The sequence below is a fragment of the Ovis aries genome, chromosome X (genome assembly GCF_016772045.2).
Source record: "Ovis aries strain OAR_USU_Benz2616 breed Rambouillet chromosome X, ARS-UI_Ramb_v3.0, whole genome shotgun sequence".
Lineage (NCBI taxonomy): Eukaryota > Metazoa > Chordata > Mammalia > Artiodactyla > Bovidae > Ovis > Ovis aries.
This window is the reverse complement of record NC_056080.1, coordinates 45977408-45995239: the sequence shown is the minus strand read 5'-3', so window position 1 is coordinate 45995239 and position 17832 is coordinate 45977408. Positions and strand designations below refer to the sequence as shown.

The following is a 17832-nucleotide window of genomic DNA, read 5'->3' as shown; positions in this document are numbered from 1 at the left end:
CTCTTGCATTACAATATTCATTGCAGCGCTGTTTCCAATAGCTAGGACATAGAACCAACATAAATGTCCATTGACAGATAAGTGGATAAAGAAGATGTGGTCCATAAAATGAAATAATGCTATTTGTGGTGACATGGATGGATTGATGACATGGATGCTATTTGAGATTGCCATGCTTAGTGAAGTAAGTGAGGCAGAGAAAGGTATATATCATATGATATCACTTACATGTGGAATGGAAAAAAGGTACAAATGAACTTATTTACAAAACAGAAATAGAGTCACAGAAATAGAAAGCAAACTTACAGTTGCAAAGTCAGAAAGTGGGAGAGGGATAAACTGGGAGACTGAGATTGACATGTAACTAGTAAGAACATACTGTATAGCACAGGGAACTCTATTTAATACTCTGTAAGATGGTGACTGCAGCCATGAAATTAAAAGATGCTTTTTCCTTGGAAGAAAAGTTATGACCAACCTAGATAGCATATTCAAAAGCAGAGACATTACTTTGCCAACAAAGGTCTGTCTAGTCAAGGCTATGGTTTTTCCTGTGGTCATGTATGGATGTGAGAGTTGGCCTATGAAAAAAGCTGAGCACTGAAGAAGTGATGCTTTTGAACTGTGGTGTTGGAAAAGACTCTTGAGAGTCCCTTGGACTGCAAGGAGATCCAACCTGTCCATTCTGAAGGAGATCAGCCCTGGGATTTCTTTGGAAGGAATGATGCTAAAGCTGAAACTTCAGTACTTTGGCCACCTCATGCAAAGATTTGACTCACTGGAAAAGACTCTGATGCTGAGAGGGATTGGGGGCAGGAGGAGAAGGGGACGACAGAGGATGAGATGGCTGGATGGCATCACTGACTCGATGGACGTGAGTCTGAGTGAACTCCGGGAGTTGATGATGGACAGGGAGGCCTGGCGTGCTGCAATTCATGGGGTTGCAAAGAGTCGGGCACGACTGAGTGACTGAACTGAACTGAACTGAATGACCTTTATAAGAAAAGAATCTAAAAAACAGTGGATATATGTATATGTATAACTGATTGACTTTGTTATACAGCAGAAACTAATGCAACATTGTAAATAAACTATATTCCAATAAAAATTAATTTTAAAAATGTGTAGAATTCATAAATACCCATTTTCCAAAAAAATTTTCCAATAGCTACCATACACATGAAAATTTTTCTGCATCATTAATCATCAGGAAATGCAAATAAAAACCACAGTGAAATATTACCTCACACCTTCCAGAATGGCTGTTATCAAATGAAAAGTGCTGACAAGTGCTGGGAAAGATGTAGAAAAAAAAGAACCCTTGTATTCTGCTGGTGAGAATGTAAATTGATACAGCTGCTATGAAAAATAATATGGAGATTCCTCAAAATTTTAAAATAGAACTGCTATATAATTCAATAAATAGCTATCTTGAAGAGATCTCTGTACCCCATGTTTGTTACAGCATTATTCATAGTAACCAAGACACAGAAGATGAGATGATTGGATGGCATCACTCAGTGTCCAAACTCAATGGACATGAGTTTGAGCAAGCTCCAGGAGATGGTGAAAGACAGGGAAGCATGGCAGGATACAGTCCATGGGGTTGCAAAAAGTCAGACATGACTGAGTGACTGAAAAACAAGACACAGAAACCACCTAAGTGTCTTTGACAGATGAATGGATAAACACACACACACAATGAAACATTATTCAGTCATAAAGAAAGAAATTTTGTGTTTTCCACATCACGGACTAACCTGGAAGGTATTCTGCAAAAAGAAATATTGCAGAGAAAAAAAGACAAATGTTTCATGATCTCACTTATGTGGAAAATCTAATAAAACTGAATTCATAGAAACAGAGAAGAGATTGGTGTTTGCCACATGTAAGGAGTGTTGGTTAGGGAAAATAGGTAAATGTGCTCAAAATATAGAGACATTCAAGAGCTAATATGGAAAAAAAAAAAGAGGTCCTTTTCATCATACGGGACTGGAATGCAAAAGTAGGAAGTCAAGAAATGACTTTACACATGGACATCACCAGATGGTCAAATACCGAAATCAGATTGATTATACTCTTTGCAGCCAAAGATGGAGAAGCTGTATACAGTCAGCAAAAACAAGACCAGGAGCTGACTGTGGCTCATATCATGAACTGCTTATTGCAAAATTCAGACATAAATTCAAGAAAGTTTAGAAAACCACTAGGCCATTCAGGTATGACCTAGATCAAATCCCTTATGATTATACAGTGGAAGTGACAAATAGATTCAAGAGATATGATAGAGTACCTGAAGAACTATGGACATAGGTTTAAACATAGTAGAGGATGTGGTGATCAAAACCACCCCAAAGAAGAAGAAATACAAAAAGTCAAAATGATTGTCTGAGGAGGCCTTACAAATAGCTGAGAAAAGAAGAGAAGCTAAAGGCAAAGGAGGAACGGAATGATATACCCATCTGAATGCAGCATTCCAGAGAAGAACAAGGAGAGATAAGAAAGCCTTCTGAAGTGAACAATGAAAGAAATAGAGGGAAACAATAGGATGGGAAAGACTAGAGATCTCTTCAAGAAAATTGAAGCTTCCAAGCGAACATTTCATGCTTCATGGGCACAATAAAGGACAGGAACAGTATGGACCTAACAGAAGCAGAAGATATTAAGAAGATGTGGCAAGAATACACAGGAGAACTATACCAAAAAAAAAATCTTAATGACCCAGATAACCATGATGGTGTGATCATTCACCTAGAGCCAGACATCCTGGAGTGCTAAGTCAAGTGTGCCTTGAGAAGCATCACTACGAACAAAGCTAGTGGAGGTGATGGAATTCCAGCTGAGCTATTTCATATCCTAAAAGGTGATGCTGTTATAATGCTGCACTCAGTATGCCAGCAAATTTGGAAAACTAGGAGTGGCCAAAAGACTGGAAAAGGTCAGTTTTTATTCCAATCCCAAAGAAGGGCAATGCCAAAGAATGTTCAAGCTACCATACAATTGCAGTCATTTCACACACTAGCAAGTTAATGCTAAAAATGCTTCAAGCTAGGCTTCAACAGTATATGATTTGAGAATTCCAGATTTAAAAGTTGGATTTAGAAAAGGCAGAGGAACCAGAGATCAAAGTGCCAGCATCAGTTGGACCATAGGAAAAGCAAGAGAATTCAAGAAAAAAAAAATCTACTTCTGCTAAAGTCTTTGATTGTGTAGATCACAACCACCTATGGAAAATTCTTAAAGAGATGAGAATACCAAACCACCTTATCTGCCTTCTGAGAAACCTGTATGCAGGTCAAGAAGCAGCAGTTAGAACTGGACATGAAATGGCAGACTGGTTCAAAATAGGAAAGGAGAACATCAAGGTTGTATATTGTCACCTTGCTTATTTAACTTATATGCAGAATACATCATGCAAAATGCTAGGCTGGATGAAGTACAACCTGGAATCAAGATTGCCAGGAGAAATATCAATAACTTCAATTACGCAGATGACACTGCCCTTATGGTAGAAAGTTAAGAGGAACTAAAGAGCCTCTTGATGAAGTTGAAAGAGGAGAGTGAAAAAGCTGACTTAAAGCTAAACATTCAAAAAGTGAAGATCATGGCATCTGGTCACATGACTTCATGGTAAATAGATTTGGAAACAATGGAAACAGTGACAGAGTTTATTTTGGGGGGCTCCAGCCATGAACTTAAATGACACTTGCTCTTTTGAAGAAAAGCTATGACAAACCTAGAGAGTGTATCAAAAAGAAGAGGCCTACTCTGCTGACAGAGTATAGTCAAAGCTATGGTTTTTCCAGTAGTCATGTACGGATGTGAGAGTTGATCCATAAAGAAGGCTGAGCACCGAAGAATTTGTTTTCTAACTGAGGTTTTGGAGAAGACTCTTGAGAGCCCTTTGGACTGCAAGGACATCATATTAGTCAATCCTAAAGGAAATCAATCCTGAATATTCATTCGAAGGACTGATGCTGAAGCTGAAACTCCAACACTTTGGGCACCTGATGCAAAGAGCCAACTCATTGGAAAAGACTCCCTTACTGGGAAAGAATGAAGACAAGAGGAGAAGGGGAAGACAGAGGACGAGATGACTGGGTGGTATCACCAACTCAATGGACATGAATTTGAGGAAATTCTGTGAGATGGTGAAGGACAGGGAAGCCTGGCGTGCTGTAGCCCATGGGGTCAAAAAGAGTCAGACATAGCTGAGAGATTGAACAACAACAGGGGAAGTGATATAAAGCTTGAATACTATAGTTAGCAAAGCTATATTATATATTTGAAATTTTCTAGGAGAATAGATCTTAAAACTTCTCATCAGAATATAAAAACTTTTGTAACTATGTGATGTGATGAATGTTAAGTAAGCTTTATGTGCTTATCTTTTTCCAGTATATGTATGTATGTATGTATGTATGTATGTGTATATATATATATATATATATATATATATATATATAAAATCATTATGTTGCATACCTTAACCTTATACAATGTAATATGTCTATTATGTCTCAATTGGGGAAAAATACAAAATGTGAACAGGCAAATAACAAATGAGATGATTTAATCAGTCAAACCTCCCAACAAAGAAATGCCCAGTGATAGGTTATTTCACTGGTGATTTTCATGAAACCTTTCAATAAGAATTAACACCAGTCCTTCTCAAACTAGTCCAAAAACTTGAAGTGAAAGGAACATTCTCAAACTCATTTTATGAGGCCAGCATTACCCCAAAACCAAAGCTGGATAAAGATACTACTAGGTAATACAGGCCAATAACTTTGATGAGTATAGATGCAAAAATTCTCAACAAAATACTAGCAAACCAAGTTCAACAACATGTAAATAGATTATGCACCATCATCAAGTGTGGTTCATGTCTAGGGAGCAGACATTGTCTACATATGTAAATCAATAAATATGTACCACATTTACAGAGAAAGGTAAAAATCATATAATCACCTCAATTTTTTATGACAAGTTCACTGCTAATAGCATCATATTCAATGGTAAGAGTTTGAAAGCATTTCCTCTAAGATCAGGGAAAAGAGAACGAAACCAACTCTCACCACTCCTATTCGGCATAACTCTGAAAGTCCTAGCCAGAGTGGTCAGGAAAGAAAAAGCAATTAAAGTCATAAGTCAAGTATCTCTGTTTGCAGATGACATGATTTCATATGTATAAAACTGTAGAGACTCTTACGACATAAAAATATTCAAGTAAAGGAATTCAGAAATATTTCAGTATACAAAATCAGTTGTACAAAAATCAAAACAAATTGTTTTGTTTCAATAACAACAAACATCCACAGAGAAATTAACAACATAACCCCATTTGCAATAGAACAAAATAATAAAATACTTAGGAATAAGTTTAAAAAAGAAAGTTAAAGATCTGTACATTTAAATCTATTAGGCATTTATGAAAAAAAATGAAGAAACAAATGGAAAGATATCACATATTCATGGATTATAAGATGATATTATGGAAATGACCTTACTACACAAAGCCATCTGTATATTTGATGTAATCCCTACCTCAAATTCCATGGCATTTTTCATAGAAGGAGGAAAAAAAAGTCCTAAAATTCATATGGAACCAGAAAAGACCCCAATTTACCAAAGAAATTCTGAGAAAGAAGAACAAAATTGGAGGCAATCATACATCCCAATTTCAAACTATATTACAAAACTATAGTAATCCAAAAAGTATGGAGCTTACATTAAAAATCAACATATAGATTAATGGAACAGAACTGAGGGCCCAATTATAAAACCATACTTATGTTCAACTACTATTTGTAAGGGGGGCAAGAATATTCAGAAAGGGAAAATTTGTTGTTTTTGTTTTAGTGGCTCATCATGTCCAGCTCTTTGCAACCCTATGGACTGTAGCCCACCAGGCTCCTCTGTCCATGGGCTTACCCAGGCAAGAATACTGGAGTGGGTTGCCATTTCCTTCTCCAGGGTATCTTCCCAACCCAGGGATTGAACCTGCATCTCCTGCATTGAAGGTAGATTCTTTACCACTGAGCCAGGGTGGAAATACAAGGGATAACTACTCTTTTATTAATGGCATTGGAGAAATTAGATATTTACATGCAGAGGACTGTATCAACCCCCCCATACTACACCAGTCACAAAAATTAACTCAAAGCAGATTAATGACTTATGTGTAAGACTCACATATGCAGAAATTCTAGAAGAAAACATAGAGAAAATACTCCTTGACATTGGTCTTGCCAATGAGTTTTTAAATATGGCACCTAAAGCACAAGCCAGAGAATCAAAAATAAGCAAGTGGGACTTGAATTCTGCTCAGCAAAAGACAAACTATTAACAAAATGAAAAGGCTCCCTATGAAATGGGAGAAATTATTTATAAACCATATACCCAATAAAGACATATACATACATACCATGGTATACTGTTCAGCCATAAAAAGAAAGAAATCCTATCATTTATGGAAATATGAATGATCTTTAGGGAGTTATGCTGTGAGAAATAAGTTATAAACTACAAATATCTGATGTCTCTTTTAAGTGCAAGCTGAAAAATGCAAAGTTGTAGAAACAGAAAATAGATTGCTGGTTGCCAGATTTTGGGGTTGGCATTGGGGAAAGTGGGGATTTGTTGGTCAAAGGGCACAAACTTCTAGTTATATGATGTTCTAGGGATATAATATACAGTATGGTTAATATAGTTAACAGTACTCTATTGTATACTTAGGAGGTGCTAAGAGTATTACATACTTAGGAGATTCTTAAATGTTCTTACCACAAACAAAAGTAATTGTGTGAGGTGATGGGTGTGTTAACTAACCTTATTGTGATAATTATTTCACAGTATATACATGTAATGTATCATCACATTTAACATCTTATGCTTACACAATATTATGTCAGTTATATCTCAATAAAGCTGGAAAACGATAATAAGGATAAAAAACAGCAAAATACTCACTTTTAGAAAAGTGTTTCCTTCTCACTGACCTGCCAATGGCTTAATATGATATATGATGGCTTAATGTGACATTGCTTCCAGGGTAATGGGATCAAGTCATCAAACAAAGACAAACAGAGAAGCTGTAATGTTGAAATTTCAGACAGTGACCACCAAATGAAAAAGGTATTTGGGAGCAACAGAGAAATCATCCTTGCATTCTGAATCATATGCTTTGTGCTTCAGCCTATTCTGTTTTGAATATAGATAAGGATTAAAAGTGGGGCACTAGGTGATTTGAGAAGCCCCTTGCTACTTAATTGATACCATTTCCCTTTGATCTCCCATCTACTCTAGGTGTCAACTCTGCCCGCTCAGTTCCTCCTTCCTACCCACCACCACAGGACCCGTTAAACCAGGGCCAATACCTGGTCCCCGATGGCATCGCTCAGTCACAGGTCTTTGAGTTCACCGAACCCAAGCGCAGCCAGTCACCATTCTGGCAAAACTTCAGCAGGTTAACCCCCTTCAAAAAATAATACCAACAGGGAGGCAGATAATTTTAAAATAAATAAAATTATATTTATAGATGGACCTTTTTTTGGAGAAGCACTGTTGAAATTTATATATATATACATATACACACACATGCATACACACACATACACAAAAACACACAGTCTTGAGTGTACACACCCACACACCCACCCACGCAACTACACACACACACACACACACACACACACACACACTCACTCTCACACTCACACACACTCACACACGCAGAAGGACCAAAAATGTTTTCTGTTGTTTTGGGCAAGTAAAATCTGTAGTTGGTAGGAAGAAGTACCAATGACTTCCAAACACGTGATCCCTTAAAAAGTTTTCTGTTCTTATCCTGCCCCCCTCCCCTTTACTTTCAGAAACTTACATTTCTATTTGTTCCTCTTTTGTTGAGATAATCTTTTTGCTCTCCTGTGAATGATTCATTGACTTGTCATTATTAACATAGATGTGTTGTATTGATTTTTACTTTCCTGATGATACTGATGCTGATGACTTTTGAATTTAGTTTAATATGGTGGCGTTTGGGAGTTTTGAATTTCTTTTTTTCCTTTTACTTCTCATTGGGTAAAGGAAGGATCCCCTTTCTCCTCTCCCTCGACTGATCATCTGCGAATGTTTCTGCAGCCCTGCAGTTACCCCAAATAGCCTTTTTCCTGCATCTTCTGTCCTAGTCATACCAGTCTGGACATGCTCTGTTGTGCCCTGTGACATAACTGCTCAATATTTCTATTGCTTTCACTGTGTTTTAGGTGTTGTGGAGGGATTGAAACTAAACAGAAGTAAGAGAACATCAGAATAATGATACTAGAAGGGACTTTTGTTCAGAAAATGTTCTGCATTTGGGCTGTTTCTTCTTCTAGCACTGGGGGTTCCCATGTTGTAGCACTGCTGGGTCATGACAGTTTTGTATCTGGGGTTTAGTTTGGGTCAGTTATTCTCTTCTTCATGCCACTTTGGTTATGGGGTTTCTTCTAGGCTTCTTCCTCCCCTAACTTAAAAAGTCTGAACTAGAAGCAAAGAGGCTGAGACTCTGCCCCTTGAAGGAGGGATTCAACTGTCTCCAATAACAGGTAGGTTTAGGATATGATTCCCCACTGCAGTCAGTTCAGCAGCCTGGTTATACCTGCTTCACATTTGCAGATTGTTTAGGCAGCATTGTTCAGAGTCTGTGAGAGGTCAAAACAGAGTTCACCTGACCAAGATCATCAGCTGTATTCAAATTATTGACCTAGACAGAATCCAGGGCTGAGAGTAATCTCTTATAGAAAAGAATAAAGATGGGCATGGAAAGAGACATCCTCAGTCCAAGATATGTACTTAAAGTTCTTAACTTAGGTGTAACTTCCCCCATTGTTAGCAGATTGCATGGATAATCTTCCATGGCTCCTTCCATCCTCCTCCCTGTTTACCTTCTTTCTCCTGCTCTCCCCTACACAGGAGGATTGCTAGTATGAGCATAATTAAAGCACTTTTGGAACTCAAAGAATGCCCTGTTTCCAACATTCTCTCATCCCATCACATTTGAAGTAAGCAAGTGAGAAACCCAGGGGACATTTCCCTGTGGAGAAAGGATCTGAGGCAGAGTTGCTGCCCTCAGATTCATTTTTGTCAGGCTTTTCACTTCCCACGCAAAGAGACAGGCTCCCTATGTGTACTCCCTATTCCTCCTCTCTACATGGCCTCTTGGGTAGATAGACCTTGAATGTAGTACAAAGGAGTAAAGATGGGGCCTACTATGGAGAGCCATTCTAGTGAGGAGATTGAGTCTGTCCTGGACCCTGTGGGAGAAGACTTCATCATGAAAGGACCTCAGCTTAATGAGCAGCAGCTGTGGCTGCATGGGACACTTAACATAGCTAGCTTGATTGCTGCTTTTATGCTTCCTGATTCAGACCAGGCCCTGTCCAGCCTGGGAATTTTTCCTCTTTGGAATCAAATTACAAGCTGTTTAAGCTCACATTCCACCACACCCAAATGAGACTTGAGGAGTAAGCCAAGGATAAGCCTGAATTGAGCAGAGGGCTAGAGCTCGGGACTGGCCACCACTGCTCAGCACAAGACCCAACTACTTAAGCCCCGTTGGCAAGGAACCTGGTACGGAGTGCCTCAGCTAAATTGACCTCCCTGTCAAACAGAATATCTGGCTGTGTAGACCTTCCTTGAGTGTACATTATTTTCCCACTTTCCATTCTTTCCCATTAGGCCTGGCCTTGACATGTTTCTCCAGAGCTTGGGGGCACACCAAAAGGGGATGCTTGGACAGGTCCCTAGACCTACAACTTCTCTTGGCCAAGCTCCCTCCCACACCCCCTTCCTGCTCCCCTGGGACTGTGTCCAGGGAAGCAGGGCATAGAGCTCCAGGATCAGGGATTTTTCACCTCTTTTCCACCTACCTCTCACCCACCCAATTCACTGGTCTCATCAGATGCCGACAACTCAATAAGAAATCAGTTTACCATTGGTCAGAAAATTCTCCTAACCAATGACAGCAAGCAGACCAGTGATGGACAGCCTCAAGGGGAGCTCCCATTACCTGAATTCAGAATCCAAGCCTATTCTGTGTCCCCACAGCAGTGCTCTCCCCAAGAAATCTGTAAATCTCTGTTTCTGCATGGCCCAGAGATCCCCTTTCCTCACCTCAATGAGGCCTGGATTTGCTCTCCAAGTCTTGGAACCTGCCATAGAATGGCCTAATCCAGAAGCTCAACTCCTCTTTCTCCCTCTCTCTCTCTCATCCCTTCTACATGTATGTCTCTAAAGGATGTGTAAGGACAGCAACAAGAGAGTTCTAACAATTCTAGTGTGAAACCAAATAGTGATCTTTTAGTGCTTTGGGGATGGGGTGGGCTGGGGTGGATGGATGGGCAACAGTGATTTTGATTACCCCTGCTGCTCTGCACTTGCCAGTTTATTATTTCATTTCTTCTATCTGATTGTTTGACCCTGTCAAACAAGTGTCAAAGTTGTGTGTTTAAAAAATGTTTAACAAAAATATGATGTTGTAATGACACAAAGCCTTATGAAAATATTTATGGAGTTCAATAAAAGAAGTAAAAGACACCTCTAGGCATAGCTCTCAAGCTATTTTGTGTGTGTGTGTTTTACCAATTGCTAAATAAAGGGAATTTGCCTGGCGGGGGCAGCTTATCCCAGCCTCACCTACCAGTCCTGTTGTTCTATAGCCAGGCATACCATGGGCTATCTGGCCTTCCATGTAATTTCTTACAGAGTGGGCCACAAGAACCATGTTTGATTCTGTAATAGAGGCACTTCAAATGTCTTTATGGGTAGGACTGTCATTCATGTCACTTCACCCTTTGACAAGTGTTAAAGACCCATTCCTGACTTTGCTCCTTTTCCTTGCAGCTGCCAAGTCTAGTACTTGCCCTGTGCACTCTCACATGATCTTAAAAGCTGCTTTTTGAACCTAACCAGAATCCATATCCCTTAGGAATCTCTCACCTTCAGCTACTTCCTAATGCTTCCAGTTCTGTTTACTCTGAAATAGACAGATTTATCCATCCCCCAAAGTGTTTATTTCATGGTGTCTCCTACACATACATGCTCCTTGCTGTCCACAAGGCTCCTGTGTGGTATCTTATGTTACCCAGCAGAGACACAATAGTAGTTTATATGCTCTGGTACTACTTCACCTGCCTTTTTCCAGAAGAAATAAACACTGACCCTAATAAAATGCTTATTCATCACTCATCTCCCAATCTGCTTCAAACTGGTCTCAGTGTTGCTTACTCTTAGAGTGTTCCTGGATGCCACATGGATTGAGGGGAGTTGGAAGCAAGAATATGGAATGAGCTGATACTAGCATATGAATGAATATCACTCTCTATATTCTTCTCAAGAGCCCTGTCTCTTTAAGTTTTCTAGTATAGGCTTCCAACAGATGACTACGACCACCGGTCCTTTTGCCTGCAGTGCAGGAGACCCGGGTTCGATCCCTGGGTTGGGAAGATCCCCTAGAGAAGGAAATGGCAACGCACTCCAGTATCCTTCCCTGGAAAATCTTATGGACAGAGGAACCTGGTGGATTGCAGTCTATGGGGTTGCAAAGAGTCAGGCACGACTGAGCGACTAACACATACATCAAGAGAAAATAGAAGAAGCCCAAGGTCTCTGCTGTGGGTTTTGGCTTACTTCAGTGTCTTAGTCACTGAGGCCACCACTCTGCTACTTAGCCTGCTTAACCTTTGGACCCTTTGGAATTTCCCTATTTATATTGACCTGCTTACCCCTGCCTCCCAGAGGCTTCTGTCCTAAATAGAATAGAAAGGTCCAAGATAACAAAATGAGATCTCAGCATTCCCCCAAGTAAAACCGCCTGCAGTGCAACAGTTTAGCCTGGTCATAGGTATATTAGACCATCTGGCTTTGCCAATATGGTTGGAGAGGAATTTTTGGAGGTTAATTCATGTTCACTAGAAGCACACTATTCTGGTTCCATCTCTCCCATTTCTTTCTTTTTTCTCCAGTAGGCCATGAGTGTTTCCTCATATGATTGGGGAAGAGTGAAAGGAATGGTGCATGGTCCTTTGTCCTATTTAACTCACCAATAGGTCCTTCAAGGCAGGTTTTTAGGTGAGGCTTTGTCCATCTCCACAACAGCCATGCTGCCAACCAACTGAATTAGATTCAACTTGCATGTCCTAAATATATAATCTGGGCTAGGCCTTGTGGTTGGTACACAAGAGATACCAAGATGACTAAAATAAAATCTCTGCCTACAGTCTCAGAGTTCAGTGAGAACATATAAACATGGGCCATAACAAGGATGGATGAAGTCCTCAAGGCACTCAGAAAATGGAGTGGTTAATTCTAATTGAGGAAGATCTTTATAATCCGTCAGGATAAGTTTAGTGTACTGCAATAAGAGATATTCCCTTAAATCTTTTTTTTTCTTGTTTATCCATTTTATTTTTTAATTTATTTATTTTAAATTGAATGATAATTGCTTTACAATATTGTGTTGTATTCATACATCAATATGAATCTTAATGGCTTAACATATAAGAGTTTATTTCTTGCTCATACAAATCCTACTCTGAATCCAGGTGACTTTCCAGAGCAGCTATCACCCATGTGATAGTACACGATCTGGGCTTCTGCTGCCTTGCTACACCTCCATCTCAAGATGTAGTTCTATAATCACCACAGCTGAAGAGAGAGCCCTAGATTGTTTCTCACTTACAGTTAAATTCTCTAGCCATAACTGATCATATGGCCTCATCCAACTTTAAGGAAACATAAAACTGTAAAAGTCCTACAAACTCAGATGGGCAAGAGAACTAGATATGAATGAACATTAGACATCTCTACCAAAGAAGGAAATGTTTGAACTAAGTCTCAGAAGACAAGGAAAATTCTACCATATTGTGAATGTTAGAGCAATTGAGAAGTTAGGGGAAAGAGTTCACACAAGACAACCCTTCCTTCTGATACCAATTGAGAGTCTAGGGATCCCAAATAACACCCTTAGGTTTGATAATTAACTACAAGACTCACAGAATTCATTGATATACTCATGGTTATGCCTTATGAAACCTAAAGGATATAGATGAAAATCAGCCAAGGGAAGAAGCATAGGGCAGAGTATAAGAAAGTACCAAACAGAGAGCTTCAATTTTCCTATTCCTGTAGAGTGAGGACAATGTTACTTTCCAGAATAAATATGTGACAATATGCATGGAGTATTGCCAGCCAGGAAAGCACACTCAAGTTTCTTAAGATTTGGTTCTTGCTTTATCACTGCACTTGTGGCTGATCCCTGTCTACAGTCCCCTCAGAAGATGAACTGATACCAAGTAAATCAGAGACCCCACCATAAATCACATTGTTGGTGTGGACAAAAACCCCATCCTAAATCACATTGCCATCCAGACAGAAAATTAGTAAGGAAACACAGGGCTTAAATAAAACTTTAGATCACATGGATTTAATTGATATTTATAGAACATTCCATCCAAAAGCAACAGACTATGCATTCTTTTCAAGTGCACACACAGAACATTCTCCAGTATTGACCACATGCAGAGCCATAAGGTGAGTCTCAGTATATTTAAGAAAATTAAAACCATATCAAGCATCTTTTCTTGTCACAATGCTATAAGATTAGAAAGAAACTACAATAAAAATTACAAAAAATACAATATGATATTAAACATCTAAAGGATCACTGAAGAAATCAAAGAGGAAATAAAAAAAATACCTAGAGACAAATAAAAACAAAATCACAACAGTCCAAAACCTATGGGAGACAGCAAAAGCAGTTCTAAGAGGGACATTTATAGCATACAATCTTCCTCAAGAAATACAAAAAAATCTCAGATAAAAGTCCTGACCTTACATGCAAAATATCTAGAGTAAGAATAAACAAAACTAAAGTTAGCAGAAGGAAAGAAATAACATCAGAGAAGAAATAAATGAAATAGGAACAAAGAAAACAATTGTAAAGATTAATGAAATTTAAAGCCGGTTCTTCGAAAAGATAAAACCAATAAAACTTTAGCCACACTCACCAAGGAAAAAAGGGAGAGAAATCAATACAATTAAAAATGAAAAAAGAAGTTAAAATTTTCTCTGCAGAAATGGAAAGGATCATTAGAGACTACTATGAGCAACTCTATGCCAACAAAATGGACAACTTGGAAAAATGGACATATTCATAGAAAAGTGCAAATCCCAAAAGAGAACCAGGAAGAAATAGAAATTATGAATAGACCGATCATAAACACTGAAATTGAAACTGTGATTTAAAAACTCCCAGCAAACAAAAGTCCATGACCTGATGGTTTCACAGGTGACTTCTATCATACATTTAGAGAAGGGTTAACATCTATCTTCTGAAATTGTTGCAAAAGATTGCAGAGGAAGGAACACTTCCAAACTCATTCTTTGAGGCCACTATAACCCTGATACCAACACCAGACAGAGATACCACTAAAAAAGAAAATTACAGGCCAATATCACTGATCCACATAGGTGCAAAAATCCTCAACAAAATACAAGCAATTTGAATCCAATAGTACATTTAAAAAGACCATACACCATGATCACAGGATTCATCCCAGGTATGCAAGAATTTTTCAATATTTGCAAATCAACCAATGTGATACACAGCATCAACAAACTGAAGAATAAAAAATATACATCTCAATAGATACATAAAAGGCTTTTGACAAAATTCAGAACACATTTATGATAAAAAACCTCCAGAAAATGGGCATAGAGGGAATATACCTCAATATAATAAAGGCCATATATGACAAACTTACAACTAACATCATACTCAATGGTGAAAGCTGAAAGCATTTCCTCTAAGATCAGGAAAAAGACAAGGATGTCAACTCTCAGAGAAGAAAAAGAAGTCAAGGGAACCCAAATTGGAAAAAAAGAAATTAAACTGTCACTATTTACAGATGACATGGTACTATACATAGAAGATCCTGAAGATGCTACCAGAAAATTTCTAGAACACATTAGTTAATCAAATAAAGTTGCAGGTTTCAAAATTAATACATATATGCAACAGAAATCTATTGCATTTCTATACACCAACAAGGGAATTCCAGAAAAACATATACTTCTGCTTCATTGACTTCGCTAAAGACTTTGACTGTGTGGATCACAACAAACTGTGGAAAGTTCTTAAATGGAAATACCAGACCAACTTATCTGCCTCCTGACAAACCTGTATGCAGATCAAGAAGCAACAGTTAGAACCAGACATGGAACAACAAAATGGTTCCAAATTGGGAAAGGAGTAAGTCAAGGCTGTATATTGTCACCTGCTACTTTAGCTTATATGCACAGTATGTCATGCAAAATGCCAATCTGGATGAAATTCAAGCTGGAATCAAGATTGCTGGGAGAGAGAACAATAACCTCAGATATGCAGATGACACCACCCTAATGGCAAAAAAATGAAGAACTAAAAAGCCTCTTGAAGAAGGTGAAAGAGGAGAGTGAATAAGCTGGCAATAAACTCAACATTCAAAAAGCTAAGATGATGATATCAGGTCCCATCACTTCACGACAAACAGATAGGGAAACAATGGAAACAGTGATAATTTTATTTTCTTGGCCTCCAAAATCACTGTGGATGGTGGCTGCAACAATTAAATTAAAAGACACTTGCTCCTTGGAAGAAAAACTATTACAAATCTAGACAGTGTATTAAAAAGCAGAGACATTACTTTGCCAACAAAGGTCTGTATAGTCAAAGCTTTGGTTTTTCCAGTAGTTATGTAGGGATGTGAGAGCTGGATAATACAAAAGACTGATCACTGAAAACCTGATGTTTTTGAACTGTGGTGCTGGAGAAGACTCTTGAGAGTCCCTTGGACAGCAAAGAGATCAAACAAGTCAATCCTAAAGGAAAAGGAAATAAACCCTGAATATTCTTTGGAAGGACTAACACTCAAGCTCCAATAGTTTGGCCACCTGATGCTAAGAGCCAACTCATTGGAAGAGACCCTGATGCTGGGAAAGACTGAGGGCAGGAGGAGAATGGGGCAACAGTGGATGAGACAGTTCGATGGCATCATTGACTAATTGACATGAGTTTGAGCAAACTCTGGGAGATAGTAAAGGATGGAACCCTGGCATACTGCAGTCCATGGGGTCCAAAAGAGATGGACATGACTGAGTGACTGAATTACAAATGAAAAAATCAAAGAGAAATTCAAGAGACACTTCCTTTTACCATCACCTCAAAAGGAATAAAATACCTAGGACTCAACTAGGAAAGACTGAGGGTGGGAGGAGAATGGGCAACAGAGGATGAGACATGTGGATGGCATCATCGACTAATGGACATGAGTTTGAGTAAACTCCTGGAGTTGGTGATGGACAAGGAGTCCTGGCATGCTGCAGTACATGGGGTCACAAGGATTCAGACATGGCTGAGCGACTGACCTGAAACATACCTAAGGAGACAAAACGCCTGTATTCCTCAAAACTATGAGAAATTGATTAAAGAAATCAAATATTCATGTTGATGTTTGGCAAATACCAATACAATTCTGTGAAGCAATCACCCTTCAATTAAAAAATAGATAAATTAAAAAAAAAAACAAATAAGACCCAAACAGATGTTCATGTATTGGAAGAATTAATATTGTCAAAATTACTATACTACCTAAGGCAATCTTCAGATTCAACACAATCCCTATCAATTACCAATGGCATTTTTCACAGACCTAGAACAAAAAATCTTAAACTTTCTATGGAGACAAAAAATATCTGGAATAGTCAAAGCAATAATGAGAAAGAAAAAGTAAGCTGGAGGAATCAGGTTTCCTGACTTTAAACTATGCTACAAAGCTACAGTCATCAAAGCAGTGTGGTACTGGTACAAAAATAGAAATATAGATGAGTGGAACATTATAAAAAACCTGGAAATTACCCCGTGCACCTGCTGCTGCTGCTAAGTCACTTCAGTCGTGTCTGACTCTGTGTGACCCCATAGACAGCAGCCCACCAGGCTCCCCCGTCCCTCAGATTCTCCAGGCAAGAACACTGGAGTGGGTTCCCATTTCCTTCTCCAATGCATGAAACTGAAAAGTGAAAGGGAAGTCGCTCAGTCGTGTCCGACTCTTCGCGATCCCATGGACTGCAGCCCACCAGGCTCCTCCATCCATGGGATTTTTCAGGCAAGAGTACTGGAGTGGGATGCCATTGCCTTCTCCAACCCCATGCACCTACTGTCCATTAATCTATGATGAAGGAGGCAAAGCTACACAATATCAAATTAATAGTCTCTCAACAAATGATGCTGGGAATACCAAACAGCTAAATGTAACAAAAAATGAAATTAGATAAATCTTTAACAACATACACAAAAATAAGCTCAAAATGGATTAAAGACCTAAACGTGATACTGGACATTTTAAAACGCCTAGAGGAAATCATAGGCAGAACACTCTCTAATAAATCACAGAAAAAAATTTTGATCTATCTCCTAGAACAATGGAAAAAAGAAATAATAAACAGATGGGAGCCTACTCAAACTCAAAAGCTTTTGCACAGAAAAGGAAACAATAAGCAAAACAAAATGACAACACACAGATTGGGAGAAAACATTTGCAAATAATGTGACAGACAAGGGATTGTTCTCCTGCATTTATAAATAGCTAATGATGCTTGGACATCAAAACAAACAGTCCAATCAAAAACATGGGCAGAAGACCAAAACAGACATTTCTCCAAAGTAAACATACAGATGTCCAAGAGACTCGAAACGATGTCCAACATCGTGAATTATTAGAGAAATGCAAATCAAAACTGCAATGACATATCTCC

General features: G+C 38.7%; 1 protein-coding gene across 17 annotated transcripts in view; it reads left to right on the top strand.

Annotated features, from left to right (window-relative positions):
- The window catches only part of ARHGEF9 (Cdc42 guanine nucleotide exchange factor 9), a 456021-nt gene extending 445443 nt beyond the window's left edge, over positions 1–10578 (top strand). For all 17 annotated transcript variants that reach the window (XM_015104868.3, XM_060407410.1, XM_060407408.1 and 14 more), the window contains one exon: positions 7309–10578. In XM_015104868.3, the coding sequence (XP_014960354.1) occupies positions 7309–7490 (182 nt within the window). In that variant the 3' untranslated portion in view covers positions 7491–10578. The remainder of the gene's footprint in view (positions 1–7308) is intronic.
- The last annotated feature ends 7254 nt before the right edge of the window (positions 10579–17832 follow it).